The sequence below is a fragment of the Silene latifolia genome, chromosome Y (assembly GCF_048544455.1).
Source record: "Silene latifolia isolate original U9 population chromosome Y, ASM4854445v1, whole genome shotgun sequence".
NCBI classification, from domain to species: domain Eukaryota; kingdom Viridiplantae; phylum Streptophyta; class Magnoliopsida; order Caryophyllales; family Caryophyllaceae; genus Silene; species Silene latifolia.
Genome location: NC_133538.1, coordinates 445,195,898 through 445,208,990, shown reverse-complemented (window position 1 = coordinate 445,208,990; position 13,093 = coordinate 445,195,898). Strand labels below are relative to the sequence as shown.

The 13,093-nt window shown below is 41.4% G+C and overlaps 1 protein-coding gene across 1 annotated transcript; it reads right to left on the bottom strand.

Moving 5' to 3' along the window:
• Positions 1–7,104: 7,104 nt before the first annotated feature.
• LOC141632728 (uncharacterized) lies at positions 7,105–11,984 on the bottom strand. The gene is made up of 8 exons (XM_074445245.1): positions 11,569–11,984; positions 10,495–11,105; positions 10,129–10,370; positions 9,694–10,053; positions 9,022–9,357; positions 8,748–8,976; positions 8,099–8,615; positions 7,105–7,798 (listed from the first exon to the last, which is right to left on the bottom strand). The coding sequence occupies exons 1-8, from the start codon at positions 11,982–11,984 to the stop codon at positions 7,105–7,107; spliced, it is 3,405 nt and encodes a 1,134-aa protein (XP_074301346.1).
• Positions 11,985–13,093: the final 1,109 nt, after the last annotated feature.

Sequence of the window (13,093 nt, the reverse complement as noted above, 5' to 3'; positions counted from 1 at the left end):
CGCACATACAATTAAGAAGGACGATCCCGTGGGTGTCACACCAACCATCTCAATGAGTGGATTCTGGTAAATGTTGGTTTATAAGTCGAATCCATGAGGACCACATAAGGATAAGCCCGGAACAACTTAATCGCTTCAGGATGAGCCATGAAAATGTGAGTCAACTCTTTTGACTCCTCGGAATCAATCTCGCAGAAGTGGACGTATTTCGCTGCCACCGCTAGAGCCAACATTTGATGAGCGGTGTTTCTTTCACCCATTTCTTCTTTCTTAATTTTCCTTGTTTCATTATACAGTTGGGTGCTTGACGGTTGAGGTTTATCGGGGGATCTCAAATGAAGACCATTTTTAATATCCCTCGGTTGAACCCCGGCCAATGTTTGTTGCCTAACATATGCCTTCTCTTCCGCGTCCAATCCCGCAAAGTGCCGATCCCCGTCCTTATAAACGGCTACGTTGTGGTTGTGTAGTCCACCACCCTCGGAGGTTAGAATGTTCCACACCACCGTCTCTTTATCATTTTTAGACACGAAATTTTGAACGGCACGAATACGAAACTTGCATGAACACTTCTGCGACCTCCTTGGCTTTTCAAGATCGTCCGTTTCTTTTGGTTTACCATGTCTTTTACATCGAAAATAACTTGCCAACAACCCGTTCTTTTTCCTATTTTTAGCTCCGTTATTTGCTTTAACCAAAGCAAACCCATTCTCGAATGCAATTTTCTGTGCCCAATTGAAAGCTTCGTCACGCGTTTCGAAATCTATAGTAGTCTCGAACAACGGGTTGTAATCAATTGGATTATCGCCAAAATCCTCCCACGATTCCTGTTACAAGCAATAACGACTATAGTAAGACAATAAAAAGGAATCATATACTACATAAAATGCGTAAAACGAAAGAAAAACATGTAAAAACGACTTATTCATGCCTAAAACACGAGACCCAACAAACGACCGCGGCCAAACATTACTTTCTCTCGATCAACCGCGGACGAACAACGAAAACCAACTTTAATCCACAGCCAAACAATGAAAATCAACATTTGACCACGGCCAAACAATGAAAATCAACATTTGACCACGGCCAAACAATGAAATCCAACGTTTGACCACGGCCAAACATTGAATTCCAACGTTTGACCACGGCCAAACATTGGAATCCAACGTTGGACCATGGCCAAACGTGGAATTCCATTGTTTGGTCCGTGGCCAAACGTTGGTTTCCATTGTTTGGACCGTGGTCTGAACGTTGGTTTCCAACTTTGGCCATGGTTCATCTTTCGGGAGACATTTTTCAGATTACGCAACAAATTCAAACATTCTCTACTACTAAGTTAATACGTCAATTAATTCAACTATCGAATAGAATGAACGATGCGCAAAAAAAAAATTGAAAAATTAAGCAAATGATTAAGTTGTTTACGTACCGTGGAATCGAGATTAGACATATTGTTAATTGTTGTTGTTGTTGTTGTTTGTTTTGAATTTAGTTGAGTTTGAGAGAATTTTTTTTAGAGAGATAAAGTCATAAGGGTAGTCATCGTCTTTTTAATGAAAAACGCCGTCGATATTTACTAAAACGTCGTCGATATAAATCAGCCCCCTTTATTGCTGATTCTTTATTTATTTCTCGTACTAGTCAGGCATTGTTTATTGAGCTAGATCACCCTGCAAAATATTCCCCTGACAAGACAATACTTCCGTGTAAAATCTTTGCTAGAACACTTAGTTTGTTGTATTTTATTTAATATTTAAAAGCGATGTTTAATTACGATTAGATTTTACATATATATCAAGTAAGCCTTTTTACAATATAAGCTAGAACCACAGTGTACATAATATGTTACTCTTAAGAAAATCTTTTAAACTTACCCATTTGAAATATTAAGACACGAAAAACTCTAAATTCTTTTAATGATTTTATTTAAAATAACGAATGTTGATTAAATATCTAGCGAACTATAACATGAACTTTTAGGTATAGACAAAAAAAAAAGATTTAATTATGTATAAGTACATTTTCATATTAATATAATATCATAAAAAGATAAGTGACTTTTTAATTAAAGGTAAATTGATACAAAAGAAAAACCTTAGGTACCCTAAATGTAACTAATCAACCCTAGGCACCCATAGTGAAAATACTTTTAAACTTGAGGCACCCAAAATGGAATTACTTACACCTCAGGCACCTGAATTAGGATTTAGCCAAACCTCATGTACCCTTTCTTAAAATTTTCGTTGTATCAAGAGTTTTTGATGATCATATGGGTGTTGGAATGTGGAGGCATAATCGAATCTTGTGGTACGGATGTTCTCCCGTCTATTCTTTTTATCCCTATCTCGAATCTCGATGGATGTTGAAGTTGATTGCTACTTTTGGAAATTTACTAAAACCGGGGAGTATTCCATTAAGAGTAGGTATGCACTTGCGTTTAATAAGGGAAATTGATCCTCTCCATTTCTTTCTCTCCATTTCCTCTCCATTTCCTCTCTTAAACTCATTTAATAATATTTTTCCCATCAAACCTCATTATCACTTTATTTTTACCTATAAATTTTGAGCCGTTCGATGATGTCAGAATACGATCTGGACCACCAAAAGGAAATGGAACTCTCCTCTTTAATAAGCTTTGGAATAAAAAAGTAGGATTCGGATAAAGACCGTCGTCATATTACCCTTTCTACTTCCGCCTTCCGCCTTTTGCCAAAAATGTCTATGGAGCTTGCCAATTCAAGAAAAATGGAGAATTTTCCTTTGGAAATTTTTGTCACAATCCCTCCCCTGCGGAGCGAAATTTAAGGTGAGTGGCTTAGATTGGTGCTCCCACCGTGAGCTTTGAGACGAGGATAATAGAATGACTGAAACTCTAGAGCATATTTTTATGGACTGTTAGTTGGTCAAGAGAATTCGGTTTGATTCCCCCTTAGCATTGACTGTCTCAATGGCAATAATTTCTCACTCCAACACTGGATTATTAATTGGATTGATTTCCTCCTAACCAAGGGACGCCTGATTGATTCAATCTCTCTTTTTGTTTGTACAGGAATGATATGGTGCTTAGAGGCACGATGTCCAATTTGTCTCGGACTTTCCAAAGGATAATTAATGATGCTAATTGCACCATCGATGCTCGAAACCGTGATGGCTTGTGTAACTTTCCCCGAGATATTGGAGGTCCACACGCTTATTAACTTTCCTGTTTTCTTGGTGGGTTTGAAATTGTGCTCTGAACACATTATTGTAACAGCGAATTTTGTATTGCGATAACTGAAATATAAAACAAGGAAAACAATAAAATTTTATTAATAAATATCAAAAGTATGTGTACAATCTCTAATGTATCCTCTGATTCTAATATGCCGTAAGGGGTACGTGTACGGGGTACGTGTACGGGGTACGTGTACGGGGTACACGTGAGGGGTGCGCATGTAGACAAATTTAATTGCTCTACACGCGATGTAGATTTGATTTCTTGAGAGGGTCGCGATGACTTGAATTTCTCTTGAAAGTTTGAATTTGTGATTGATTCTTCAACGCAGGCGGCACGATTTGATGTGCTTGTTAACTGCTTGTAATGATTTTGACAGAGAGGATTTGTAGGAATTTTGTACCTTGTTCTCTCTAACTCCTTTGCAATTATGAATTTTCAACCCTTTGAACAAATGAGGGGATCTCTATTTATAGAGTTTCAAATCTCGTTGTTGGACTTTGGTGGTCACAGGCTAATTTGTGGGTTTATTAGCAACCTTGGCCCAAAATTGATTCTTTCTGGGTTTAGTGATCCGAATAACTCCTTTTGTAATCCGAATCGACCCGTATTTCATTTAATCGGGACAAAATAATTAAATTAAGTTAAAATTTGGTATTAACTCAAAATAATTAATTTATTTTATTTATTCGGCACATTAATAAATTTTCCGTGCCTACAAATTGCCCCCTCGGGACCTTGTCACGTGCGCCTTTTTTGGTGTCTTGACGTGGCGATACATTTTGCTTTGACTTGGAAGTCGATGATGAGCGCCCTAATTTATCACGAAGGGCTCCTCCACTTGGCTTGACTTGGAAGTCGATATTAAGCACCCTAACTTGTCGTAAGGATAACCTTCTTTCTTGTAATGTCACCCTGTCATTATCTAACTTGGCGGGTGAATTTGTGTTTGATTTGGAAGTCGAGTCATACCCACACTCGTCGTAAGGGTAGTCGCTTCTGGAATTCTTTCGACGTCACCCTGTCATTATTTGACTTGGCGAATGACCAGTCGTGAGAGAAAGCTCATTTGAATTTTTTTCTTGACTTGGAAGTCGAATGGCGTACCCGAACTTATCGTAAGGGTAGTAGCTTCTAAAATTTTTTTGACGTTACCCTGTCATTTTTTTTAAGACTTGGCGGATAACGCATTTGTCTCTTATTTGACTTGAAAGTTATCAGGTACCCAAACTTATCGTAAGGATGACCAATTTTTTTAACGTCTTCGTTAGTATCTAACTTGACGAGTGACCGACAGACTGATCCCTTAAATCCAAATTGTTTACACATCACCTATGCCATCTAATTTCCAATAGAATTGCACAATACAATTTTTTAGGAAAGTTTGTGCCGTTCTAAAACTTTCCCACTTAGGTATGGTTTAAGGAAATCCCTGTACTTGTTTAGATTTTAAGGATATACAACTTTATATATAAACACTCTCATCATGGGCATGAATTAGCGATGCAACAAAACACCTTCCAGCCGGTATTTTTTTTCTTGTTTTGCGAGTTTTGCTTTTTTTGTTTAAGAAAAATATTTCTACTACCATGATGTTAACCATCCTGTTCTTCTCCTTCTTTCCTTTTATTTTATATGCAAGCAGAATTCAACTATTTGATATCTAACATCGTCTAGCCTTGATTTTTTTCGTGTTTGTCCAGCAGCAGATTGATACCGAGCATAACACCATCCGAGTAAGTTACCTTTCTTGTTCCCGTGCCCGATGTATTTTCTCGTACAATTTAATCTTCCTTTGATATGGCTATGTTCTTTGTTGATCTCCAATGTCACTGGGTACAACACAAAGACGAAATCTTGACGTAAACTTCAACTTTGAACAAAAACGATTTGTATTTCATGTCGCATAAAATCCCTTCTCGTCAGACTTGGGCTTGAATTTCTATTTGGGTTTTCGAAGAGAACTTAGTTACGATTTTTGAAGTGAATTTCTTCACGCAAAAAAACCTCGAACTTTATTCCAGATTCAAAGTTGGTCCGATTTTTTTTGTCCAGAGCTGTTGCAGAAACAATCAGAACCACACACATCATGTTACGATACCGAGATCGACATTGTAGCTTGTGCATTCTTCGACGGCAGTGGCGATCTTATTAGCGCTGGAGAGCATGGATAATGGGTCTTGTTTGTTGGCTGTCATGGTCTGTAAGTCCGTCCTGAAACTTAGTTCATTTAACTCAAACCAATTTTGAATCTTCTATTCATGCAGATGCTTTAAGGGAGCACAATTCCCGCCATCAATCGGCTGCCTGCGCAGTAGGGCTTGAAGTAAGCCGTCTTCCGTACGGAGTAGTTTAGAATGAAGAACACGCTGCCTCTTTTATGCAATTTATGTTGAACATTTGATATTTGACAAGCTATAATGCATCTTTTTTTTATTCGCTTGTCTTTCTTTTTTGCTTGTATGCTTGTTTGTTGGATTTCGTCCATACAGGTATCCTGTTCCATCTTTCTAGTCAAGCAACTCAATTTGTTTATCAACCGCAGAAGATTTTATTATTTCAGACAAGTTATTTCAGCCAATTTCGACTTGTCGATATTTTCATGCGAGGCAGTCTTATTTGTCTACCGTTGAAGGCTTATTACTTGTCAGGGTGAACCCATTTTTGGGTCATCGCGACAGGTTGTGTCAGGGTGAACCCATTCGGGTCATCGCGACACACTTTTGAAGACTTATTGCTTGTCAGGGTGAACCCATTTTGGGTCATCGCGAAAGGTTGTGCCAGGGTGAACCCATTCGGGTCATCGCGACACACTTTTGAAGACTTATTGCTTGTTAGGGTGAACCCATTTTTGGGTCATCGCGACAGGTTGTGTCAGGGTGAACCCATTCGGGTCATCGCGACACAGTTTTGAAGACTTATTGCTTGTTAGGGTGAACCCATTTTTGGGTCATCGCGACAAGTTGTGTCAGGGTGAACCCATTCGGGTCATCGCGACACAGTTTTGAAGACTTATGCAATGAACCTCTTTATGAAGACTATTATTTCATTATCCTCTCCCCATGAGACCTGCCGGATGAATACACTTCCTGATTTGATGTTCCCCCTACTTGTAAAAGACTTCCTCATATTCTCTATACTTGTATTTTTCCCTTTTTTTTCTTTTTTTTTTTTTTTTTTTTTTTGCAGGGATGCAACTCGCAATGGACTGACTCGTTGACTCCAAGAGAGTACGAGTCACTCCTGGATGGGTCATCTTGGGTTCCCTTTGGGAGTTACCATGCAATGAACTCGCTCGTCGATTGTAAGGAAGTTCCAAGCCTTTATGTGCCAGATTGCTACATCATTTCATCACCTGTATGCGATGTGACCCTCTTTTTTAAAGATCTATCCAAGGCTAACCGTGAAGCAAATAGTTCAAAGACCTAGCTCAAGCGGCACTCATCATCGATTAACATGGCCTTGCTTTTACAACCTTGGTTGATGATTGACTGTAATTTTAGCCGTACACAGTTTAAACTCTTGCGGGCCAGGAGTAATTATTTTGGTTTTTTTTTTTTTGGTGTGGCTGCACTTGAACAAAGTGTTTGCTCAAACTGCCTACGTACTCGCAAAGCTACCAAGATGACAACTTGCAAGATCATCCCAACGTAGTTTAAGAGAGGGATTTTTTTTTTTGGAGGTGTGGCTGCACTTGAGCTATATCAAGCTGCCTACGTACCTGTGAAGTACAAAGTGTATTTCACAAGATCAAGCCGACGTAGTTCATAAGGGATGGAAGGATGTTTTTTTTTTTTTTGCACTTTTTTATTTGTATGCAGTTTAACCTCTTGCTTAGGAGCTTTGACATGCAGTTTACGCTCTTGCTTAGGAGCCTTCACTGTTGAGGCTTAAGAATAGTAACGTTTCAGAAATTTCCCATTTATTGGGCCTACACGAACGCCATCTTCATCCACAATTTTGTAAGCACCATTCGTGTAGACCTCCTGTACCACGTATGGACCATCCCACTTAGAGGTGAATTTACCAACTGGCTTGTGAGAGGTGATGATTGGTCTTCGTACCGCAAGGACAAGCTCTCCTACTTGGAAAGAACGAGGGCGCACCTTTTTGTTGAATGCGCGTGACAACCTTGCTTGATAGCACTGGAGTTTTTGTTGAGCTTCTAATCTTTTTTCATCGAGAGCCTCTAACTCTGCTAAACGCAATTTGTCATTTTCATCTTCTGTGAGCCCTTCCTGAATGGCAATGCGCAAGGAAGGGATCTGCAATTCTAATGGCAACACGGCCTCTACTCCATACACCAATGCATACGGGCTTGCCTGAGTAGGTGTTTTGTATGTGGTACGATACGCCCACAATGCCTCACCAATCCTTTCATGCCAATCTCGCTTTGACTTTGCTACTACTTTTCTCAACAAATTGCAAAGGGTCTTGTTAAAGGCTTCAGCCAAACCATTTGCAGAAGCATTGTACATGAATGACTTGTACTGGTTGAACTTGAATTTTTCTCCCAGACTTGTCATCAAATGGTTGAAGAATTGTTTCCCATTGTCAGTTGTGATACGCTGAGGTACACCGTATCTGTAGATGATTTGGGTTCGAATGAAGTCCACAACATTTTCTTTCTTCACTTCCCGTAGTGTGATGGCTTCTGCCCATTTTGAGAAGTAGTCAGTGGCGGAGAGGATATACTCGTGTCCATTTGAGGCCTTTGGAGTAAGAGGTCCCACAACATCAAGTCCCCAAGCTTCAAAGGGCCATGAAGAAACAGTAGGATGCAACGGCTCCGGCGGTTGGTGTATGAAGTTTGCGTAGAACTGACAGGGTTCACATTTTTTCGCAAAGTCCATACAATCTTGCACCATGGTTGGCCAGTAATACCCCATTCTCTTTACATGATCATGAAGTTTAGGCCCCGATTGATGAGCACCACAAATGCCAGAATGAGCTTCATGTATTGCTTCAGTAGCTTCGTCCTTGCTTAGACACCTCAACCATTGGCCAGAGAAAGAACGTCTGTAGAGTGTCCCTTTATAGTGAATGAACTTTGGAGCACGTCGACGTAATTCTACCTTGTGTCTGGGATCATCGGGTAGTTTTTGGTGGTCCAAAAAATCAATGATAGGTTGACGCCAGTCATCTTCATCAACTGTGTAGACGCATATCATGTTGGTTGTGTCAACATTTTCTTCTCCTTCAAGCGATGATACTACCCAACGATTGCAGACTGGGACTTTCATAGACTCTTCTGCCCCCAGTGCCAAAGTGGCTGCAAGATTAGCAAGCGCGTCAACCAACTTATTGGCACTCCTTGGCACATGACCAACATGGATGTCGTCAAGTTGATTCAGCAGTTGTAATGCCTGTTGATGGTAGGGAATCAAGTCTTCCTTTTTCACTTCAAATTCACAAAGGACTTAGTTGACCACCAGCTTTGAGTCTCCATATATGTCCATATCCCTGACACCTATTTCGATCGCCATTTGAAGACCGAGTATGAGAGCTTGGTATTCTGCCATATTATTTGTACACAACTGAGTGAGTGTAAATGCATATGGCATAAGATGATTTTGTGGAGTTACGAATACAACTCCGGCTCCAGCTCCAACTTGCCTTGCAGCACCGTCAAAGTACATTTGCCATGGAGGTAGGACGTCCACATAGAAAATTTCTTCTCCTGGGAGGTCATCTGAAATTTCCCACTCTGCTGGCACTGGATGATCAACAAAGAAGTCGGCGATAGCTTGACCTTTCACAGCCTTTTGAGGCACGAACACCAAGTCATACTACTTAAGCAACATTGCCCATTTCGCAAGTCTTCCAGACAAGATTGGTCTTGAGAATATGTACTTGATTGGATCAGCTTTTGAGACCACATGTATGGTATGCGCCTGCATATAGTGCCTCAACTTCTGGATGGCGAACACCAAAGCAAGACATATCCTCTCTATGGGCGCGTAATTCAACTCAGCTCCAACCAAGGTACGACTCAAGTAGTAGAGTGCTCTCTCCTTGCGGTCTTCAATTTCTTGAGCAGACATTGCCCCTAGTGAGCGTTCTTGTGCTGCAATGTAGAGGACAAGTGGCCTTCCTGGAATTGGTGCCCCAAAGAAGATGGCGCGGCCAAGTACTTCTTGATGCTATCAAAAGCATTTTTGCATTTTTCATCCCATTGAAATGGAGCATCCTTTTTCATGAGATGGCTAAATGGCTGGCAACGCCCGGCTAAGTTAGAGATGAACCTTCGGATGTATGCCAAACGTCCTTGCAATCCGTACAACTCTTTCGTTGATAGCTTTGATTTTTGTTTGGTCAATTTCAATGCCTCTATACCTGACCACAAAACCTAAGAACTTCCCAGATGTGACTCCAAATGCGCACTTGAGTGGATTCATCTTGAGTTGACATTTTCTAAGTCTTTCAAAGACGGTTCGAAGGTCTTTGATATGGTCTTCTCTTTTCTTTGATTTGACAACCACGTCATCAACATAACACTCTATTGTTTTATGCAGCATGTCATCAAAGATCTTTTGCATTGCGCGTTGGTACGTAACGCCAACATTCTTCAATCCAAACGGCATGACTGTGTAGCAAAAGATCCCTTTTGGGGTTCGAAAACCTGTTGCTTCTTGATCTTCAGGTGCCACATGTATTTGATTATAACCAGCAGTACAATCCATGAATGAGAGGGCTTCATGACCAGTGGTTGCGTCAATCATCAACTCTGTAACTGGCAAAGGTAAGTCATCCTTCGGGCATGCATCATTAAGGTCTCTGAAGTCGACACATATGCACAGTTGTCCATTCTTCTTTCTGACTGGGACAATGTTTGCTATCTAGGCAGAATATTTGACTTCTCGAATAAAACCTACTTCAATGAGTTTATTGACTTCCTTTTCCATTTCAGGTACAAGCTCCGGCCTGAAACGACGTTGAAGTTGCTTTTTGGGACTGGTGCCTTTCTTGATTGCTAGACGATGAACTGCAATTTTTAGGCTGAGTCCAGGCATCTCCTTATAGCTCCAAGCGAAGACATCCTTGTACACGACCAACAACTTGTAGTACTCCTCTTCTTCTTCCTTAGTCAGCAGAGCACTGACATAAATGGGCCGAGGATCTTCAATAGTTCCCAAGTTGAGTTCCTTGAGTTCATCTACAGTCGATTGCCCCCCCGTATTCAAGTGTTTCAGGGGCCTCGTCCACCTCAACTTCTTCGTTCTCGTCACGTATCTCTTCTACTGTGATGTGATATGACGACGTTGTAATTTCTAAGTCACTTGACTTCTTTGTATCACAGGGACGTGAAGATGAAGGCACAAGCTCTTCGGCATTCTTTTGCTGACCAGTAAGAACTAGTACGCGCCTCCTTGCTTTGAGTGGCTCATGTTGGATGATATTCACTACTTGCATATGCTTCATGCGAGATGGTATTGCGCTTCTCAAGTTATCGCTTACTCTTAATTCTTCTTCATTTTGTGTTGCGGAAGTTGAGAGAGGACGACCCTTGCCACTATTCTTCTTGGGAGCCCCTAGTTGACTGATGACTGTTTTTGATGGACCGCCCAAGCTTTCATGTATTGCGCCCTTCTTGTTTATGCGCAACGAAGGTGTTGACACTTTGACTTTACTTTCTCCTTGATTGCCAAGCCTAGCAAATACAGAAATGTGTTTGGTTGAAGCACTTGGTCTCCCTAGCCTTGTAAATATAGAAGAACGACACTTCTCTGCAGGTGGACTTATTCGATCGAAGACTGAAGATGAATGCATCTTTTCCTCTCCTTCATTTTCTTCGACCTCTTCTACCGTGATGTGCAGAGAAGACGCAGTAGCCTCTTTTCTACGAGCACCAATCTTCACAGGCGCAGGAGACTCATATCCGAGCCCGGCCCTGGTCACCATGAAGCTCCCATCTTGCTTGAACACTTCATGTTGCGCTTTGTTAAGACCGTACGACTCAACTTCTATAACTTTACCGAGAGGAGTCGGATTTGTAAAGTCATATCCAGCCTTTGCAAGTAGCTTGTAAGCATTGGCATCAAATATCCCCTTGTTTTACTCACTTGATGATTGACTGGATGAACAGACGAAACCATTCGGAGGAGGTCTCACAATCTTCGTTTGAGATGAACTTGGTAGAGGTGTAACGACTTTGGCCACCCATTCCTGCTTGAACACCAGACTTGACTTTTTATCCTTGGGCTCCATCTTTGGTGTTAGACACTCTGCAAAAGGACTCTCCCCATCTTTGCGGCGAGACTTCGGGATGTAGCGTAGTACTGGTGGTGTAGTTTTCTGCGTCAATGCTTCTTGGGTGACACAACAGGAGTAGTTGTTTTGCTGGCCTTGTCTACTTCTTTCTTATCATCATTTTCTTTAGCCGGACTTGCAACTTCATCTTACCTCCTTTTCCTGTTGAACAGATGGTGGTTGGCAAGAACTCACTGGAATTACCATTCTCTTCAATGAATTTTGCATCAGCGAAGAAAGAGTCGACCTTAGAGAAGGGTTTGGCGTCTTCGTCTATCTTCCTTTCACCACCACGATAATATTTCAAGCATTGATGGAGGGTTGAGGCGACAACTCCATTTTCGTGCTTCCAAGGTCGTCCCAGCAATAGTTTGAACGACGTCTTGCCATCCATGACATGGAACAATGTGTCGGAAGAAAGATCACCCATGGTAAGGTTCACGCGGATCATGCCAACTGCGCGCTCCCCATTCAAGTTGAAACCATGAATCATTGTTCGACTACTGGAGAGTTCGCCCATCGTGATCCCTAATTCGTTCATGGTTGGTTTTGGCTTGAGATTGACTCCTGATCCTCCATCTATTAAGATGCGCTTGACCTTTTGCCTCCGGATGTACCCAGACACATAAAGTGGCCTGTTGTGAGGCTTGGATCCAAGATGTAAATCCTCATCTGAAAAACTCAAGGCTGCATTGCAGGATACTCATCCAGTTGATTGCTCAGGAGGCTCGATTTTGTCTTTCATCTTGCCCGCATACAACTCGGGCTTCTCAAGTCCTTGAATTATAAACTGACGCTTCTCTTTAGGTAGATGAAAGATTTGCTTCCATCCCATGTTTGTAGGAAGGGCGTCAAGAGCAGCCACTATTTCGTTCTCCTTTTCAGAACGCAACTGTTGTGGCAATACCGCATCATCTTGGCCTCCTTCCTCTACCTTCTTTTTATCATCACCACCTTCCGTAGCTGAGACGGTGCACACGGTAACCTTGTTTAAGAAGTCTTGTGGGAAAAATTCTTTTAAGGTGACGGGACTCGGTGGTTCTTGCTCAAGTATATCGATAGGCCAGACATGTGGTTTGACCACTGTTTTGGACTTTCTCTTTCCCTTCGTCTTGCGAGATTTCGTCCTTTTTGATTGTTTTCTTCGACGATGAACAGGTTGCGCTGTCTGTCTTGTTTGTTTCTTTGACTTCTTGCGTGTAACCAAAGTCCAACCTTCATCGTTATCTTCATGTTTCTTTTCCTCATTCTTATCCTGATGAGGTAGTCTTTCTTCCAATGACGTTGGAGGTAGTGACGACAATGACCCTTGGATCCGTAATGCCACAGGCTCAAAATTCCCAAACTGCAACATATACACACACTGTCCTTGTCGTATAATTGACTCGTCAGGTTGCTCCAAGACTACAGTAGTTTGATTTGTGGTTACTGTGTCATCCAAGTCAAGAATGATCTTCCCTTCCTTGGAGAGCTGCATGATCTTCTCCTTGAGTGTTATACACTTTTCAATAGGGTAACTCACTGACTGTGATAACGGAGTAGTTGGGATCGTTTGTCTTGTTTGCTTGCTCAGGGCGCTTGGACTCTAGCAATTGTATAATCTTTTTTTCTAAGAGGTCATCGAGCATT